Source organism: Podarcis pityusensis (assembly GCF_964106645.2).
Source record: "Podarcis pityusensis genome assembly, chromosome: 6".
Classification (NCBI taxonomy): domain Eukaryota; kingdom Metazoa; phylum Chordata; class Lepidosauria; order Squamata; family Lacertidae; genus Podarcis; species Podarcis pityusensis.
The window spans coordinates 27,976,957-27,997,698 of NC_138030.1; the positions used below are offsets into that span (position 1 = coordinate 27,976,957).

Sequence of the window (20,742 nt, forward strand, 5' to 3'; positions counted from 1 at the left end):
AGGGAAGTTTGGCATGACTCACCCTATTAGAGTTATTCGAAGCATTATTGAGTATGGAGTTGGAACAGGGCCCATGGGCACATTCAGAAACCTAAGAAACAATTGTGGGCCCTCACCCACCGCACGCACCCCTCAATGAAAGGAAGTGTTTTAGCTTTCCCCAAACCTAAAGAGGGGAGGGAGCGATATTCCTGGACAGCACAGCCTACAGGGAACCCACCCTTGCTTACTGAAGTCTCCAAAAGAGCAACAGGTTTAGAAAAAAAGCCTTCTCTTGGAGCCAAAAGACTTCTTTTGAGCCTAACTGCAATTGCGGGGGGGGGGGGGGGGCGGCGGCTCTTTTTTGTGGAATGGGTGGGATTGCTGCTAGAAAGAAAGAATTAACCCTTCCCCAGTGGTGACTCCAAAATTTCCAACACACAGCAACTAGCCTTCTATTGGCTACAACAGATGGCTTTTTTCAACCCTAATTTCAGCAAAGGAAGGGACAGGATGAAGGGTCCTCACAGTGGGGGGAGGGCAGCCAGGAATGCTTTGGTAGGTTAATTCCATGCACTGGGCTGTTGAACCCTGTCAAGAAAATGGTGCCATCACTTGCGCCTTGGGGTAAAAACTGGTCTCTGGAAGAGACGCTACTTCCTAACAATTGGAATGATCTCAGCAAGTTGAGACACCTGTGTTATCTGGACATATTATGCTTTAAGGCCAGAGGGCATTCTATCTGGGAACTAGTTTCAGCTATGAGAAAACACATACACCAAAGTACTAGAAGATTCTAGCTTTTAAGACTTCTGGTTGGCTCACGGGGTTCCCCTGAGTTTTTATACATTTGCATTTTCCTCTGCCTCCTCTTTTCTGTCACCTGTTACAGCCTTTAAGATCAATACTCAATGGGATGGAAAGAGTTAGGATCAGTTAACTTTTGTCATTATATTCTGGTTTGTAATTCTCAACCATTATTTCCTATCAGATTCTGGAACTATAACTTTTATGGGCCTTTTGATTATCTCAAATGCTACTCGTTAATGCTGCTCTCTTTTCTTTTAGTTTTTAAAACGAAATCTACATCATTTAAATCTGGCATTCTGTCTCTCTGGGGAACTGAATTCAGTTCCTAACTTCTTGTTTACTTGCTTTTATCATCATTTTAACCAGTCCTTCACCTTCAGGTTCCAGGGACAGTCACATTAAAACTCAATGTTAAAAACAGTTTAAAACAACATACTGAGTAAGTTGGCAGCCTGAGGCTCAGGAAGCAGAAAGCCCTGTTCATACTTGCTTCTTTGGAATCTTAGGGATAGCTGGTAAAGTATGGGCCCAGGCAGGTTGGACAAAAAGAGTGTTCTGGTGTATTATATAATAGTTGGACTTAATTATTGGATTCTCATTCCTATTTTCAACTCAAAGCATCTCACAGTATTAACAAAGTACACTAAATAGATTTAGAATAGCTATAGCTCTGAATAGCAAAGAGTAGAAGATAAACAACTCAGAAGGGATATTGCTGCCACACCCTGCTTTTGTTTTCACCAAAGTCATCTGGTTGGCCATTGTGTGAAATAAGGTGCTGGACTAGACAGACCCTGGGTCTGATCCAGTCAAGTTCCTCTTCAGGTAACCAGAGATTCTAGAAGACAGGTGAGCAAACAGTGACCTTCAGACCCCTTTCAGGTGGCCCTTAAAGCTAATATCAGTGGGTAGCAAGGAAGGTGAAATTGAGAAAATGGGGTGGAAGAGTGAGGGAAAAGAAATAATGGAACAGGAATGAGATCCCATTCACCTTTGGTTTCACCACTACAATTGTAGATCTGCAATTGCTGATAGATCAATCACCTCTAAGGAAATGCAGGCCTAGACAGAAAAAAAAGTTGTCCACCCTGGCCAATAACTTTTACTGTATGTTAGGATCAAATGAGTTGCAGAAGAAATTGTTTTTAGCAAGAGAGAGAGAGAGAGAGACCTAGATTTCTGGCCAAATATTTTGTAGACGAGTGCCACTTTGGTATAAAGCAACAACCGCCCTCCTTTATCCAGCAACTCTGCTAGAACTTAAGTTTTGAAAGTGTTTCAGAGCACCACAAATTTCACTGAATGTTTTCTTTTAGAAAAATATTTACTTAACCTACAATGCTCGGCACAGCTGTGTGTGCAGAAGTCCTATTGCAACCAGATTGCATGCCAGTGGTTATGTGCCAGATCACAATCTTATACTGGAAGAAAGGAACTCAAGAGAAAGAAAAATATACAGTCAAGCTTCTACAAGGATTATGAGGATAATTTATTTTGGTCGTTAAAAATTATCATTAAACCCACTGAAACTCTTATTCAACAACGGGCTACAAACATTACTATTCAGAACTTTAACCTAGCTATGAATTCACTGGATGGTCTTAAGCAAGTCATGATCTAGCCACCTCGGCTTGTAATTCTATACCCATTTATCAGGGAGTAAGCCCCATTTGACTCAATGGAACTTAATTATGAGGAGAAACGTGTAAGACTGCACTGCCCAGTGTCCCATTTATTTATCTGCAAATTTATAATTTGCCCTTTCTTAAAATATAAAAAGGCTTACAACATGTAAAATAAAGTGTTTTGTTTGGGAAATGCACTACATAAATAATAAACCTTGTTTAGTATTACTTTGATAAGTTCTGCACATACAGCATCATGGAACTGTGTATCCTGGGGAGGAATTGTTGTCAGAAATATACCGTATATAGCTATATGAAAGGCATCATTGTGCCATGGCCACACCTAAGCAATAAAGTTAGAATGCAGCAAGGCAGGAGTGGACAATTAAAGGAGGCAAGGCTAGGACTGGCATGATCAGCATTCCAACTCAGGCCTCATATTCCTGTAACAATAGCCCAATTTCAACTTGCAACATACAGTGGTGCCCCGCAAGACGAATGCCTCACAAGACGGAAAACTCGCTAGACGAAAGGGTTTTGCGTTTTTTGAGCTGCTTCGCAAGACGAATTTCCCTATGGGCTTGCTTCGCAAGACGAAAACGTCTTGCAAGTTTGTTTCCTTTTTCTTAAAACCGTTACAGTAATGCAGGGTGCATTGCTTGAAGAGGTGCAGTTGCGACTTGACTTCGAGGAGCAACTCATAGCACGCGGTGTGGTAGCCTTTTTTGAGGTTTTTGAAGACTTTGGTGATTTTTGAAGCTTTTCCAAAACTTCTTTTGCAGCCATTTGGTAAGTTAAACTTTTAAAACTTTTTTGGGGGGTTTGGATTTTGGGTTGGGGTGTTTGGAATTCAAGGACTTGGTGTTGGGGAGGGGTTTGCAAGAATCTGGAAGCTTGTGTGTTTTTTTTCTGCATTTTTATGATTTTTTTGTGACCATTGGGCCACTCTACTGTTTTTTTTAAAAAAAAATTCTGGGTTTGAATTTCTGTGTGGTGAGTGGCTGGGGGAACAGTTGAGGAGGGGTTTGCAAGAATCTGGAAGCTTGTGTGGTTTTTTTCTGAATTTTTATGATTTTCTGTGACCATTGGGCCACTCTGCTGTTTTTTAAAAAAAATTCTGGATTTGAATTTCTGTGTGGTGGGTGGCTGGGGGAACAGTTGAGGAGGGGTTTGCAAGAATCTGGAAGCTTGTGTGGTTTTTTTCTGAATTTTTATGATTTTTATTGTTCCTTCAATTTTTGAATTTATTGTTCCTTCAATTTTTGAAATGCTCTTTACAGTATGTGTGACTTTAAAGAGCACTTAATAAACTCTTGTTGTACCAAATTTGGCTTTGTTTGGACTTTTTTTGACCATAGGAACGCATTAATTGAATTTCAATGCATTCCTATGGGATTTCGTGCTTCGCAAGACGAAAAATTCGCTAGACGAAGAAACTCGCAGAATGAATTAATTTCGTCTTGCGAGGCACCACTGTATGGGTTGTATTTTAAGAATTGGCTCATGCCTTGAACTAGAATTGTTATTTATACATTATATGACAACATGCTTCTACTATAAACAGTGGTACCTCGGGTTACATACGCTTCAGGTTACATACGTTTCAGGTTACAGACTCCACTAACCCAGAAATATTACCTCGGGTTAAGAACTCTGCTTCAGGATGAGAACAGAAATTATGTAGCGGCGGCGCGGCGGCAGCAGCAGGAGGCCCCATTAGCTGAAGTGGTGCTTCAGGTTAAGAACAGTTTCAGATTAAGAACAGACCTCTGGAACGAATTAAGTACGTAACCAGAGGTACCACTGTATTTGGGAAAGTTCTTTGTTCGTCCACTGTGTATTTGGACCTCTTAAAAACGGCGGAACTAAAATTTGCAGGAATGCTCCTGGGATCAAAGAGCAGGTTTGCAGTGAACAAACAGGGGACAGTTGAAAAGAGTAGCATGGCCTGAATGTGAGTAAACCCATTTATACATACATACAGAACAATCTTGTATGTGTCTACTCATAAGTAAATCCCCATAAAATTCAATGACACAGTGTATACAGGTTTGCAGCCTTTCATTATAGTGCAATGAGAGATGGATATTTTAATTGGGGGAGGGGGGCTAAGCAATGGCTTCCTACTTCCAGCTACAAAAGTGTTTGAACTGAAAACAGATGCCTTTCTTAAAATAGTTGTGGGGCGAACACAGCAATTTGTTTTCATTTTAGATGTGATGCACCCAGAGTTTTAGTACAGTATTGTTTTTGCATTTTTAACTGTTTTTAATTAACTTTTGCCTTGAGACAGTGTTTTACAAGGAGATGAATAAATTAACTGATGGTGATGATGACATGTTTTACTGCTTGTTTCTGCCTCATCTACATGTAACTACTCATCCTTTTAAGTTTCCATCAAGTTTGGTTCAGCTTTTCCCCATCAGGTTGTCACTACAAGGGAACAACTCAGTCAACAACCTTGGAGACTCTTATCCCAGAAGGCAAAGGCAAATAAACAGGATCAAGGCTTTTCAAAGCATGAAAACAAAGAAAACCTAGAACTACATCCAAAAATCAGCCATAAAAGAAAAGGGGGGGAAAGGGGGGGGATACATCTAAACAGGAGCACCTAAAGTTTTTCAAAAGGGAAAGACTCTGGCCCCTCACAGAGCTACAACTTCCAATAATTCCCAGGAAAAAGAAGAGTCATTGTTAAACTACTCTGGAAGTTTTAGCTTAGTGAGGGGACTGGGTGTCGCCTAACAACTCTCAACACCCTTAACAAACTACATTTCCCAGGATTCTTAGAGGGAAGCCATGGCTGCTTTATATAGTACAGGTGGGGCCTATGAAAACAGTGTACAGGATACAAGGAGGTCTTGTAAAATTTCAGGAGATTCTCCCTAGGAACTCCTCCGAAAAGGGCAGCAGCTTCAAACACTTTGTAAACAGATGTTCTTGTGACGACTGTTTGCCTTGCAGGCCCAGCCCACGAATGTAAACTTTGCAAGGCCTGAAAGGGCAGAGAAGCCAGAAGAGCACTTGACCCTGAGGCATTTTCCTTAACACACTCTCTGCTGTGCTTCTTAATCCCATCCTGGAGGAGGTAGAGAAGGAAAACAGGACTACTTTTTTTTTTACTTTCTCCATAGAAGCAACAACATCTTTGGCTCAATGCAGATGGCTGGCTGGCTGACAACATCCCCCCTCTACCCTTTCTTCCCAGAAAGTATTTAGCAAACCAGTCAGCTGAGAGAGCCAAAAGGGCATGTGGAAAATAAGCTGAAAGGAACACGTAACAAACAGTCAGTCGCAGCTGCCTTGCCTGACCTCGCCATTCCAGCCCCCTGTGCCTCCTAGGCTATTTTAATCCTGTTTGCTTTCAAATGGGATGGCTGGGATTGGGAGAGGGGGGTGGGAAGGAAGGAGAGAAGAGGGCATCTGGAAAGAAGCCAAACTCGCTGCTCTCCTCCTACTTGGCCCACCCCCTGGCATCTAAAGCAGCTGTCCCCCCCACCCACAAGCTCACAGCAGGCGGTTGGGAGGGAGAAACCAAACTTCAGCCATTGCCCTTCGCCAGCCAGGACCTCAGCAGCTTTAGATAGGTGATGGCATATACACTGCAGCAGTCAAATACCTGGTAGTCAGAAAAGCCTCGTGATATTTTTGTTTTTGTTACTCCCTTCTCGACTGGGGCGGGTGGTTGGGCAAAGGGCGGGTGAGTAAGCGGTTTGTGAGGACAACAAGCAGCTCAAGAGGTATTCAAGTCTCCGGCATGTGGGAGAGTCAGCTACAGTGTTATGAAAAACACAGCAGTGCAACACGTGATGGAGTCATTTCCATAGTGGCTTTTAAGGCGCCAAGCGCTCTTTGTAATTTCTCTCATTTCTCTTCATTATAATTATGTGCCTTTGCAACTTTGGTCCAGGGTTAAACCCTCCACCTTTTCCTGACAGGGCTCCTGTACCTTTATGAGCTGCTGCAAGCAGAAATTCGAGGGGATAAAGCTTTCCTCAACAGGAACAGTGTGGTGCCTGCCCATTATAATCTGTTAAAAACACAAGAAACTGTTCAGGGGAAAAGGTTGCATCCCAGGACAAGTAGTGTCCCCACAGTCCCTACTTGCTTAAGGGCTCTTCAATTTGTTGCTAAGTTAATATTTTAGCCCAGGGCAAGCTGCTGCAGAGGTTCAAAGCAGGAGTGCGACCTCAAATGTGCTTGCACAATACTTAAGAGTTGCTCACTGACAAGGCAGCGTTGTCACAGCATGACAACACTTGAAAACCATTCCATGAGCTTTCTTATAAATTACTGGACAAGGGTTCCAAGAATAATTCAAACTTTCCACAGCTCTCACCAACATGCCACATAACCCCAGAATGCGGTAGATTTCAAGCATCAAGCAAGAGACATTCTCTATGGCTTCCTTTGCTAACCTGTTTCGCCTTCCAGATGTTTCAGACTACAACTCCCATCAGCCCAACAAACGTGTAATGGCTAGCGCAGATGGGAGTTGCACTCCAATACATCTGAAGATAAACAGGATATCGAAAGCTGATCTGTGGTGCGGCCTGTTGGGTGAAATCTGAATTTGGTGCAAAATAATACACACACAACAAAAGAGAACAGTTTGGAGAAAACATTTGCTTCCAGAAGGGCATACAAAACCTTCAGGAATGCCAGTTCAGCAAGGCTTCAATGACAGAAGAAAGGAGCCTACACAAGACACATCTACCAGACCAAAACAGATGCGGCACAGAAGATCACATAACCATAAGAGTTAGAAGGTACCTCTAGAGGTCATCCAGTCCAACCCCTTGCTCAGGACAGAATTTGCAATGCAGAGTGCCATGTAGAAGAATCTGTGATCAGATTTCCCAATTAATTTAAAAAGAAATAGTAGAAGAACCCACATCTTTACAATGACATGCCCAATGTAATATTCATTCCAGCACCCCATTCTCAACTGCAAATATTTTGTCTGGGGGCTTGCCTTTAGCTATACAAAATTCCTGTTTGCCTCACTAGGGAAAATTACAGATACCCATGCTGTGGCTTCCCCCCACCTTCCAAAAAAGCCCAGGATTAAATAGCAGCTTTGAGGAGGGACAGTATGGCCAAGGACAGGTTTGTATTTTTACAGCCTCCACCAGAGTTGCTGCTCTGCACAAAACTGAAACACCACCCCAGCTGTTTTAAACAAAAAACAAAAACCCGAAACAAAATATTCAGGGAATCTGATCACAGATCTGCAATATCACATCTGTTTCAGTCTCTGGATAAACAGTACTCAGATGACAGAATACTAACGTACTTGCATTCCTGGGTGCTTTTTCTTTACTGAGTTTCTGGTTACATTGCATGAGGTGATTAGGAAACCTATCCAACCCCAGTCATCAGCTCCCTGGATGCCCTTAGTCAAGTCATTCCTCTCACCCTCAAATTCTCCACCAATCAAATAGGGGTGACAGAGAACTCACACACATAATGGATGTGGAGCTGAAAAAAATGGTAAAGTAGGCTTGTACAAGGTCAATTGCCTGGCTCTTTCTGATAAGAACTACTGTATCCCCAAAGGAATCGGACAGGGAAGTTTTTCTAAATTTAGGAAAATGGTTAACATAGCGAAGTACTGAGGTGGGAAAATAAAAAATGAGGTGCACAATAGAGCTTTGTTATTGATCATCATCATCATTATTGTCATCAACTGTTTTTAAATAGGATTCTCCAATAATATTGTTCTCTTGGTGGCTCAAACATGAATGAAAGTTAAAGACAAGTATGATACAAGGGTCATTAAACACACAGTCTAAACATTACCAGCACAGATAGGAATAAAACCAGAGGACACCACCCATCCCCTGAAAAGTCTGGGAAACATGGTCTAGTTTCAGGGAACACAAGTGGGTAGAGAGATGTTGCACCCTGGTTCTATGTTTGGGCTACCCACATTCCTCTGGTTGGCCACTGTGAGAAGAGGACACTGGACTAGATGGACTATTGGCCTGATCCAGCGGGCTCTTTTTATGTTCTTCTGAAAATAAGAGGTCTTCACCTAGTGCCTGCACAACCTTAAAGAAGGCACCAGGCGAGTCTCTCTGAGAAGGGCATTGGGGTGCCACCAATGAGCAGGCCATCTTGCTTGTAGTCGCTTTCCTCACTGCACTGGGCACAGGGACTCAGGGCAGGGCTTACAAATAGGATCAAAGTTCAGGTATATATGCGTGTGATATTTCAGATATCCTGGTTGCAAGCCATTAACGGGCTTGAAATATAAAACCAGCACTTCATGCTGGGTCCAGAGATGGACCAAAGGTCAGAGCAGTAGTTTATAAGATTGTGCACAATGTGAAACAAATAGATAGCTGCACAGAGTGGCCAGGACAACCTAGTCCATTGGGTGTTGTACAATTATTGTTATTGTTATTACAGATATCCCCCTTAACATCATTAGAATTCACACAACAACACTAAAAAGTGGTAGAGATTCAGGACAGATAAAAGGGAGTACTTCTTCACACAATGCAAATTTAACTTATGGAATTCCCTGCCGTTTTGAATGTCTTTTAAGGATTAGATACGTAAATTCATGTAAATTCATGGAGGATCCTCAGTGGCTGCTAATTATGACAGCTAATTGAAAACCTCCATGTACAAAAAAGGTTGTATCTCTCTCTGGATGTTTGAGACAAAGGGGAAGACTGTTTTCTTCAAGCTAGCCACTGCAGAAAATAAGATTCTGGACTAGATATAACTTTGCTCTGATCCAGCTGGACTCTTCCCATGTTATTTTGTGGGTGTGCACTAAAAAGGCATTCTGGATCGCCAAGGGAATAATGATTAACCACTGTTGCCATCAATAGTCTTTCCCAGCTCTCTCTCTCTCTCTCTCTCTCTCTCTCTCTCGCTATATATTACAAAACAGTTTAAGGGAACGCACTATTTTAGGAGTTGAATGGATACATAACAATATAACAATGCTTCTTCTAAAAAGAATAAATCTACATTTGAAAACAGTCATTCTTTCTAGCTAACAACACTCTCCAAGCTGGCATATGAAATAAGAGATCTTGTTTATTTGACAAAAGTGTTTTTAACTAAGGTGTAATCCTTTAAAATAAAAGAAAACAATGCAATAGTATTTCAGCAAACTTAACACAGCAATCCTAGATACATATAAGCCTAACTGAATGCCAAAATAGGGAGGGGGTGGATGACTAGAAAATACTTGATAATCTGATAAGCATCTATTCACTTGCAGACATAGCCATTAAGGGGACACAAGGGCCTTGACAGCTGCTTTGAGTCAAAAATGAATAATGGAAAATGAACAGGGTCAATATTTATGATAGGAAAAAACTATTGATGAGTCACTGGCATTGTCTTGGAGGAAACACAAACCTGTCTGGTAAACATTCTTAAAGAGTATCATTCTGAAGCAGCAGGACCTGCTTATGGTGAAAAACTCCAAAAGCATTCAACTGATCTTCACCCAGCAAGCTGTCATTTTAATGCCCAGGCTGCCATAGATTAAGAGCAGTGCTCTTGCACAACTGCAATTCATCACAATAGGGATGTGCTGGAGAACTTCCCTGTGGACTCACTTCAGTGCTCTGAACTAGTTTTTTAAGTTATGCATGTGTTCATAAAATATTTTGTTTTCCTACCACCCAGTGGCCAAATTGGAATGTACTGGAAGAGGCAAAGAAACAGAACGAAAATACAGTAGATGAATCACAGAGATTAGGGATGGGAATTTTGGGGAGAAATGAGATCCTGTGCATCACACTCATCCCCTGATGACTACAGATCCTGCTCATCCTTCCATGCTTCTGAATTGCTTTATCTTACACAATTCATAAGGACTAGAAACTTTCCTTATTTTTTTAATGAACTATTATGCCCAAGAGAGGAATAAGTGTCCAGCGCTCTACTTATTTATCCTCTCTGAAAGACAGTGGCAGAATACAACAACTAACAACAAAGTCCAACTGTTGGAGAAGTATAAACATCAACAACATACAGATCTAAATCTAATCCTTAATTAAGGATTAATGACTGTCAGTCTGAAGACAATTTAACAAGTGAGAAGGTAATTATTTGAACACAGATTCTGGAATGTATTTTACATTTTCTGAAAGTACTTTTAGGGCAGCAGATGTGTGAAAAACAGGAGAGCTTAATATTTCTCAGGAGCCCTTTAGCTGCCCTTGATCAGAACAGGATGCTGGTTTCACATGGAAGACCAACGAAATATACATTGCGCCTATTCCAAACCATCGCTCACTAAAGGCAGCTGCTCACTTCTAACCATAGGGGAAGAAAGTCATAGACTTTTGTCCCTCCTTTCAGCTTCTACAGTGGGTTTTTGATGTTTGTGTGTGTATTCTTAGATCTTTTCAGCAAAAGGGGGAAATAATATGGAGGCCCTAGAAATCTACAGACACAGCAGATTACCCAAAGCCACACTCTCTGCTCCATTAATCAAAACAGAAGAATGACAAGTGGGAATACTGTGGGCATAACAAGCGCTTCGAATCTCGGGGGCGGGACCCCGCTGAATGCCTCGGATCCCATTGGAGGCAGCAAATATTTCCACCCGAGTGGGAGTGAAATGGCTCTCTTCCAGCGGAGCTCCTCTTTCAACCGCACATTTGGCTCTTTCGAGGGCTGGGGGTTTCTCTGGCACAGGGACTTGGCTTTCCAGCTCCGCGTTCCAAGCCCCCATCATTGCAGAGGCTGGACCACATCAACGTTCCCCCCCCCCCCCGTTTTCTTATTTGTAGGCATTACATCACCGCTAGGGTTCGGCTGGGCTGCTGCAGCTGCTAATTACCTCGGGCTTCCTTCCTGCCTCCTTGCCCTGCCTGGCTCAGCAGCAGGAAACTTGAACGATCAAGCAAAACAAAGAGAGTCACCTGGCTGCCTACAGCTCCCAGAGTCGCCCAAAGCGCATTTATCTCCAGGTCTGGGTCGAACACACACCAAGACAAGGAGGGATTTTTTCCCCCCAAGGTGCGGAACCTGCAGCAATTTGGGCACCGAGTTTCAAGTTGCTTTTAGAAGGGGGGGGGGGAGGAAGGTTTTAGAGGGGGGCAGGAGGAGCTGCCCCTGCCATTAGGAGGACTGCTCAGTTCTTTCACTCACCATGAAAAAGAGCCCCACAAAACGGGTGGGGAAAGTGGGAAGATGCCAGAAGCAAAGCAGTCTGTCCCAGTAAAGGGTGTTGAGTCACCCAGCACACCCCACCAAAGTTTCCTTAACGTGGGGGGGGGGGGGAATCTTTATGAAAATGCCTTAGGTTTGGATGACCGAAGGGCACATTTTGGAGAGGGGGTGATCACCTGCGCTTGGGTTTTTAGGCACTTCTCATTCGCACACCCCAAACAGGTACGAGTTAAAAGTCTTGCCCTAGATTGAAAGACGCAGGTGAGTTGAAGAGAGCCGAAATCTAAATAATCTTGGGGAGGAGGCACCCCAAGGGGGTGTGAGTATGGCTCCCTCCAGCTCTTAGCCCACTGCGCCCTCTCCAACAGCATAAGGAAGCCTGGAGGCGGAGAAAAGGGAAGCACCCTGGGTGGAAAAAACAAGAGCGAAGAAAACAAGGACATTAAGCTCCTCCGCTTAATTCCGCGGCAGCGTTAATGCAGAGCAGCAAAAAGGGCTCCTTTGGCGGCCAGGCCCCCCCCCCAACATTTGCACCCTCCAAACCTCCGCGCCCCCCTCCCCGCTTGTGCTCCCCAAAAGGTCAGGGTAGGAGGGACGGCGTCGATAAGCTCCCTCTCTCCCCACCAAAAAAAACCCCCGTTGTCCCAACCTGCTGGGCCTGGGAGCCGAGCGTTTTACCGACGTAGGAACTTACAGAAGCTCCGCCGCTGCTTGAAAGGCCGGTCCGAAGGCATCTCGGCCGGGGATGGAAGGGGTGTGAGCCAAGAGCGCCGCGACTCAGCAGGGACAGCGGGATCTTCCCCGGGCTCCAAAGACCCCGCGGCTGGAGAGGGACGCGGCCGAGCTCGCCACAGCCGCCTCTGGCTGCCGGAGGACGCCGCCTATTTAAGTCCTCGAAGGGCAGCAGGTGCCTCACGGGCGGCAAGAGCCAGCCGACTGTCGCTGCTGCTGCTGCTGCTTCGTCGTCGCTGCCGCCGGCTGGGCAATCCTCCGCGCTTCCCGGAGCTGGCAAAGCAGCGGTGACTTCACCAGCAGCCTCCTTAAAGGGGAGGTGCGCGGCCCCGCCCCTTCTGCAGTGCGGCCTCCTTGCCAGGGACGCACCGCGGCCGGAGCCGGCAGCCCTCCGCGCTCTTTCCGCTCCAGACGCCCTGGCGAGGAGGCTGGGCTTCGCGGGGAAGGGAACAATGCAGGCGCGGGGAAGGGCGAGGAGCATGCACAGAGTGCTCCGTCCTCGGGCTCGTGTTTTTAGCTGGCGCAGGCCTCGCTACGGAGGGAGCCTCGCGTCTCTCTTTTAAACTAAGGTTCATCGAAGACTTAACCTCGGATTCCCCCTCCCCGCCAATCCTTCCTTTCAGGCTCTGATAAACCAGAGGAATAAATCGAAGCAGAAAGCCTCAAATCGCCTTCAGAGCAATCCATAAGGCCTTTCCCCTTCTCTTGATGATATAGCCATAGTGATGCCATGAACCCAGTAAAAAGCCACTGAACATGCACAGAGTGCCCTCTTCCTACTGCATGCAGAATAACCTAATTATGTGAACAGGAATTCTGGGTCAGAAGGAGCTTTGAGGTTGAGCAGGGTCTCATATGCTTATTTATATTTTTATGAGCAGGTACCCAAAGGTGGTGTTCTACCCTCACCCCACCATTTTATCCTCCCTACAACTCTCTGATGTAGGTTAGACGGTCCAGAGGGATCATGACTACTTGGCCAAGGTCACTCAAGCTTCATGGCTAAGAAATCCTTGTGGAATTTACAGCAGCACCAGCTCCCATTGCAGGATCTAAAAAACCTATAGGCCTCTCCACCTCTTTAACCGCAACTAGTCTCCTGCTTCTCTCTCTCTTTTAATGATAAGGGCCTGTTCTACTGCAGCAGGGGTTGGGACCTTAAGTCCCTAACACCAAATCTGTTTGGACCTCAGGAGTCTCCCCAGGCCACAACCTGCTTCACACCCTCTTTGAGTGGTTTTACCTGGTTGAAGTGCATCCTTGAACTCCGATAATGCCTGGCTATAGAAAAGAGCTGAGTGCACAAAGAAACCAGCATACTGTACAATTGTAAAATTTACATGCATTGCACCCAGTGGCCATCACTGCCTCCTGTGGAAGTGAGTTCCGTGGTTTATGTGCTGTGTGAAGAAGTACTTTCTTTTATCTGCCCTGATCTTCCAACATTCAGCTTCACAAGTTCTAGTATTATGTATTTAATATTATGAGAAAGGAAGGAAACTTTTTTTCTATCCGTTTTCTCCATATCATGCGTTATTTTACAAACTTCTATCATGTATTCCTCGCCTTTTCTCTAAACTAAAAAGCCCCAAATGCAACCTTTCTGAGAGTCACTCCATCCACTTATTATTTTGGTTGCCCTTTTCTGAACCTTCTCCAACTCTCCCAATATCCTTTCTGAGGTGAGGCAACCAGAACCGTACACAATTTTCCAAATTCAGTCACTCAAAATGCTCAGGAATACTGTGACTGTGGGTGATTTCAAGATAAGTAAGACTTCCAATCTCTGTATTAAAAACTCAAGGCTACTGAAATCTTTAAAAATGAAACATCACAGTCCAGAATTCTTCCATTCTTTTAATCAGTTTCAGAAGAAACAGCATCTTCCAAATTTAAATAAGTGTCAAAATAAAAAGGATGCAAAAGAAAAACTAATTTATGATTAGAAAGGTTTCAGACAACAGTCCTGTACAATTACATTTTCTGGAAAAAATCTTTGACACTTAAGTTAGCCTGATTTCCTTGCTTTTCTTCTTCATCTAGTTACATTTTAGTTATATGAAGATACTCCTTGAATCTACATTTAACAGTTAAAAACAGAATCTCTCTCAGACATTATTAATGTGGCACAAACAATTATTTACTAACAGCTTTTTGGACGTTAAATAAAAATACATTTAAGTATAAGGAACTGAAGGTCATTTTGAGAGGATTTCACTCCGTTGGATTCTGAACGACAATCAGGAAATAGTCCTTATCTGCAAGGAAATAAAAGAGGGATTTTTTAAATAAAAAGTATTTTATTGTTAGTGCTAATTTAATCACATGCATTCTAGGCTCAGTTACAGATAGAACACTGTAGGAGTGGAAGTCTCACTTCAAGACTTCACAACCGGCCAGCAGCACCTAGACCATCTTATATACAAAGCACAAGAAGAAGTAGAAGAAGTTCAAGAGTTGTTCAGAAGACTTTGGAGTAAAATATAAATAGGACCAAGTTGCAAGATTGTGAAGGATATGTAAAAACCCCATCAGTGATAAAGTTCTTCAATGTTATTTGAATTTGGATAGGAAACCCATCTAAAACTCTTTCACCACTATTTAGAACCCACACTTTTCTGTATTTCCTATATAGGAGTACAAATTAAAGAGTGTATCCCATATAAAAGTTTAGATTTAGAGATAATGAAATTCCACTTTGGCATCCGAATGTTCCAAGAAGAGCTTTCCCTGTTTATTTTACCTGGCGCAACCATGATTTCGTTTTTCTTGGAGCGAATCCGCAAGAACGTGAGGTCATTCTGGGGGTCAATATCTCGCACGGTCCCCCTTGCCTTCATTATTAAGTTGTGCATTAAGCCTGCATACTGCACTGTGGTGGGGTTATCCATGGTGCTTTTGATGGGAATGCCTGCAGGGTGCAAAATGATTCTGTGGTTACGTTAGGCTAAGACATGGTATGATATGAGAAACTTAAGGGCCTAACCAGCCCTGTCTGCAGAAGGCCTGTACAAGGACTTCCGCTTGCGCCTACCAAGTGAAGAAAGCTTACTTCTTTGCCACCACTGCACCCGCAAGTAGCCGTATGGCAAAGCTTTTCTGAGTGGCGAATGAGCTTTTGTCATCTGGCCAAGACAGTATTGCTCTGACACCCTCCTTTGCAATTCACTTTAGGGGGGGGAAATCACTCGTATTCAAACAAAATTGGATGCCACAGTTACCCCAAGTCCAATGGAAGTGCCTAGAACACTGCATCTTCCATCTAAACTGAATCAGTTTAGATTATTGCAGCTTGAGGATGTGGTCAAGCTGCTTGAAGAAGTGCAGCTGATCACCTGCCCGCTTGATGCTGCCCATATTGGTTTCTTAGAGCTAGCTACAGGGAGTTGACATGGTGGGTACAGGAAGCGACTGATGCTTCAGTGGAGAAAGGGTAAGTACCATCTGCCTTGAAGAAGGTGGTGGTGTGGTGTTTCACCTCCTTAAGAAGTCCTCCCCTTGGCCAAGAAGTGTTAAACAACTATCACCCAATGGCAGATATCCCCTTTTGGGACAAAGCTCTCAAGAAGGTGGCAGCGGTCCAGCTTCAGGCATGCTTGGAGGAAGCTGATTACTTGGAACCATTCCAGTCAGGCTTCAGGCCTGGTCATGGCACTGAAACTGCCTTGGTCGCCCCAGTTGCTGATGTTTGGTGGGAGAAAGAAGAGGGCAATGTAACCCTGCTCATTCTCCTCCATTTCTCGGCCACTTTTGATACTGTTGATCACAGTATCCTTCTGGAGTTTCTCAAGGTAGTAAGGGTTGGGGGAACCGTGCTTCAGAAATCTGACCACACACCTATTTACCCTGGCCTTTTGACACCTGAGATGTATATTTTCAGGACCCACCTTATTTTTTGGAGATTGTAAGTTGTTTTTAATGTTGTGTTTTCATTGTTGTAACCTGTAATCTTACAGTAAAGGGCAGGTAATTACGGCGAAGTTCTCCACCACTGTTAATAGGGCCTTGCAGATCACAAGTAACATTTTAGGAACAGGCACACAGGCAGACATTCAGCAGTATTACACCATCCCAATTTGTAGAGGAAGACGCAAAATTAATTGGCCACAAGCACTGCTAAATTCATTATCAAAGGTACAGCACATCCTTAAAGATATGTACTATGCCTTTTGATTTCACTGGGACTTACTCCCATATAAACATGCATAGGATTGTAGCCTTAGCATCACAGCAGACATTTCTAACATGCAAGTGGGTTTCTCTAACCCAAGTGTGTTATGTAGCCCATGGAAAACTCTGTCTGGCTCCTGGAATTCTCCCCAGACTGTACAACCTTTTCCCAAGCCACACCCCTCACTGGCTCCATTCCACACCTTGAATATTTCTGCCTGGCGAGAAGGTATCCCTGAGTTCTGATAATGCATCTTCCTTGCCTGGATGAAGGCTAAAGAAACCAATATACTGTGCAAAGGTAAAATCTACATTCATTGCTCCACCCACTTTCCCCTCTGGCCCCATTCATCACAGCATGTGACGGTTCACATATACCTAATAAAACAAAAACAAACTAATAACCCCCTCCCACACAAGAACATTTATTATTAAATTTATTGCACAATCAGGATAAATTTAGTATGTCAATAGAGCATCAGGGCCTAAAAGAGTGGCTTTCACCAACAACAACCGTAATTGCACAATACCTTCTGAATTAACAATAATGATTCCTTGGACCCCCTTTTGACTCTGAATTCGCTTAAGGGTTTCTTCTACCTCAGCCTGGAAGAAAAAGAAAATATGCAAGCGTATCTTGAAAGATGCAATTTGTTTTCCAATAATGCTGTGTAATAAGACATCTGGAAAGACTGGAGGGGTAAGAGGATTCGGAGAGGTACGTCTTGTGCTCCAAGCACAAAAGCACAGCTCTCTCCAGCACCACCATATCATCAAAGTCTGCTTAAGCTTTTCTTAAGGCCACAATTTTCCTCCCATCATCTGGCAATAAGTCCTGGGAAGCCAGAAACTGGTTCCGCTTATCTGTTTCAGTGGCTTTGCTTATCAGGCTCAGACGTTACACAAGGCAGTGCAATGATAGGGGTGAAATCCTGGCGCATATTGCACAGAAGTCTCCCCCTCTCATGTTACAACAAAGGCCTCTTCACACATCACTTCCTATATGGAAATCATTTTTATGCTGGAAAATATCTTGCAGAATGCAACCTGGGAAGCACAGTGCAAATATTTAAATGCTGCTATGGCAAGCCAAGAGGTGTCATTTAAAAGGTTTCATGGTTCAGCAGCAATGGCATGTAGATGATCCTAAGAGGTAGGTTAGGGTTAGAAACGGACTGGCTCAAGGTCACCCATCGAACTTCGTAACTAAGTGGGGAATTGAACTTTGGTTTCCCAGCATAGGTGTCAACTTTTCCCTTTTCTTGCGAGGAATCCTATTCAGAATAAGGGAAATTCCCTTTAAAAAAGGGAAACGTTGACAGCTATGTTTCCCAGGCCCTGGTCATACAAACAAACATCCCCACATATATATTTAAATGCTCTTTTTTGTTTTGTTTAGGCATGTCGACCTAGATAAGGATTTTTATTACACATAAAAGTGCTGAATTTGCCCAAATTTTAATAAGTCTTCTGTCTTCTTGATTTTAAAGTTTGATTTTGCTTTTTTTAAAATATGCATGCTTTATTGTTTTGTCTAAATTACTTAGAGTTATATTAATCATGTTAAACACACACACACATATATATGTATAAATATCTATATATACATATACATATATATATATATATATATATACACACACACACACACCTGCAACACAGGATAATGCAATGCATCTGATAATGTGGACTTATACTATAATAAATTAGTTAGGTCTTTCAGGTCCCATGATATACTTTTGTTATTTTGACAAAACTGTATCAAAGGTACCCACCAGAGGTTTCTGCCTGCAGATCATTTTGCCTAGACAAGGCCAGACCTGTTATTAGGGAGACTACTTCATCTCTGCAGCCAGGAGGGCCATGACCACAACCACATGGAGAGGCACCAGTGATTAAGGAAACAAGTAAAGTGGCCTGGAGCAATCAAAATCCACAGCAGAAAATCCAAACTAGACAAGTCCTGACCATGATCAAGTAAAAAATGTTTAGTTCTACAGTATATGCAATCTGAATATGTGGTAACAGGCCCATTGCCCCATGCTCAACCATAAAATGAGGTTATATATTTTTCAAACTTCTGCAAACCTGGCAGGGAAGGGGGAGGGGGTTCCCTGCAGAGGCTGATGCTTCCCCTCTTCATTGTCAGTTTTGGCTACAATGCTAGCAGCATTCAGCTCATGAGTTTGCTATTATAGTGGAAGTGAACGGGGAACACAAGGTTCAATATCATATTTCAAATGTATGGTGTGCCCACACTTGAAATACCGCATTTACTCGAATCTAATGGTCACCTTTTTTGGCCAAATTATGTTGCAGAAATTAAGGTGTGCATTAGATTTGATGGCATATTTACATTTGCCAGCATTTTGTTTTTGTTTCAAAGTTCTGAACATTGAGGTGTGCATTAGATTTGATGGCACATTAGACTCGAGTAAATATGGTACATGAGGCCACCACCATGCTGGAACTGTAAAGGTTTTGACCAGTGGCTGCTTGGGAAGGACATGTTGACAGTCTTGGGTTCCATGATGGAGAAAAGGTGGACTATAAATGCAAATATGTATGCACCATGGAACCACCTATGCATTGCCTTCTATATACATGGCCAACAGGCAATAGTAATGCAATACTGTGTATTTCTGTATTTGGTGTGCTTATTCTATATGATTTATGCTGTATTTATGATGCTCTATTATGTTCTGTCACATTATTGTCGTTTGTAAGCCGCTTTGGGATTCATCTGAATGAAAAGCGACACAGAAATATAATCAATCAGTTCAAGAACATATGACAAGCTCTACTGGATCAGGAACCAATGGCCTATCTAGTTCAGCATCCTATTCTCACAGTGGTCAATGAGATGTCTCAACAGGAAGCCTGCAAATAAACCTGAGAACTCAGCACTCTCCACACTTGTGATTCCCAGGAACACTGCCTCTGACAGTACAGGAAGAACATACTTGCTGCTGCTAGTAGGCCATTGATGGGGTCTTTTAAGTTTAGTTGTACTGTACATAGGACTTAGGAAGCAACCCACATGCATCATCTTACAAATAGTTTTGGGTGCCAACAACATGCCTTGGAGAGACCTTTTGACGGAAAGGAGAGCTAAAATGATTTTAATAAAATAATATATACATGCAAGCAGTCCCGAATCTAGACATTTTGCAGAATTCTATACAAAGTACACTGAAGGGCCAAATGTTGTGCAGGGGCAAAAGTCGTGGGTTTGGACACTAGGAGCCACAAACGCAGACCCCACTCTGCCAACAAATACAATGCAACAGAAAGCCACTCTGTCAGCAGACCCTGCCCCATTGTGATGTTGGGGGGAAATGAGCTCCTGGGAGTACATAATGTATCAAGCAGGAATGCCTGCAGGTGAGAGCGTTGCGCATCATAAGCAGTGCGCCTGTTCTTATATGGGACCAGAAAGATGGTCACATCACGGAGATGGGGATGATGCTGTAAACAATGCAAGAGGCCCCGGAACCCGCGTGCCAAGAGGACGGCCATGGAAATGCACGCGATCAGAGAGAAGCTGAACAGCAAAAGAAAAGAGCTGGTGAATGCAATGGGCCCCTCAGCCACATCCTTTGATCCCGGACCCCGGGGCGCGCAGAAGCTGGCCGGGTGTGGCACATCACAAGGCGGCAGCGGAGTCTGCTCTTGACTTTTCCAAAGAGCTGCCCAGGAAGTCTCCACTGGTCACCCGAAACCCACCCAGGAAGTCTCCTCTTTTCTGCGACGGGGAGAATTTGGCAGAAGCAGACCGCCCACCGCCCTTCACTCACCATCTTGCAGAGAGGGAGGGAGATCAATGCCTTCCCTGGGAGGTACCCACAAGCTGGCACCCGAGCCCCGTCACAGTGAGCGCGCGCGCCTGCGCCCCAGTCTCACCCCGCAGGGCGAGCCGCGTCCTTAGCCAATCGTTAGAGAGGGAAGGCGGGTTCCTAAGTTTAGGGACCGGGTGTCATTTCCTACACCGCCCTCTTGTAGGAAAACATTCTGTGGGGGTGGGAGGGAAGTGGGGGTGTCGGCTATGAATCGTTGCTTTGGAAGGCTCTCTATAAACACGGAATGGGTGTTTGCAACTTCGCGTATGGAGGAGGAAAATGCGTAATGCTGGACGGCTCAGCAGCTCAAACAGAGGCATCGGTGGCATAAGCTGTTCCCTCAAGGGGGAGAAAACTGAGCGTGATTTCAGAGCTGAGACCCAGGTTCAAATCCCTACTCGTTTGAAGCCCACGGGATGGTGCTTGGGGACACTCGC

General features: G+C 43.9%; 2 protein-coding genes and 1 long non-coding RNA gene across 3 annotated transcripts in view; 1 reads left to right on the forward strand and 2 right to left on the reverse strand.

Annotated features, from left to right (window-relative positions):
- The window catches only part of MAP1LC3A (microtubule associated protein 1 light chain 3 alpha), a 43,376-nt gene extending 30,782 nt beyond the window's left edge, over positions 1–12,594 (reverse strand). The window contains exon 1 of the mRNA XM_081009303.1: positions 12,259–12,594. Coding sequence (XP_080865429.1) covers positions 12,259–12,298 — 40 coding nt within the window. The 5' untranslated portion in view covers positions 12,299–12,594. The remainder of the gene's footprint in view (positions 1–12,258) is intronic.
- On the forward strand, positions 2,905–3,740 carry LOC308479017. Its single transcript, XR_013987431.1, has 2 exons — positions 2,905–3,064; positions 3,106–3,740. It is a non-coding gene; the product is annotated as an uncharacterized lncRNA (long non-coding RNA).
- Positions 12,595–14,140: 1,546 nt separating the features above from the next.
- Positions 14,141–20,402, reverse strand: DYNLRB1 (dynein light chain roadblock-type 1). Its single transcript, XM_081009308.1, has 4 exons — positions 20,264–20,402; positions 16,997–17,072; positions 15,040–15,207; positions 14,141–14,554 (listed from the first exon to the last, which is right to left on the reverse strand). The coding sequence occupies exons 1-4, from the start codon at positions 20,264–20,266 to the stop codon at positions 14,511–14,513; spliced, it is 291 nt and encodes a 96-aa protein (XP_080865434.1). The 5' UTR covers positions 20,267–20,402; the 3' UTR covers positions 14,141–14,510.
- Positions 20,403–20,742: the final 340 nt, after the last annotated feature.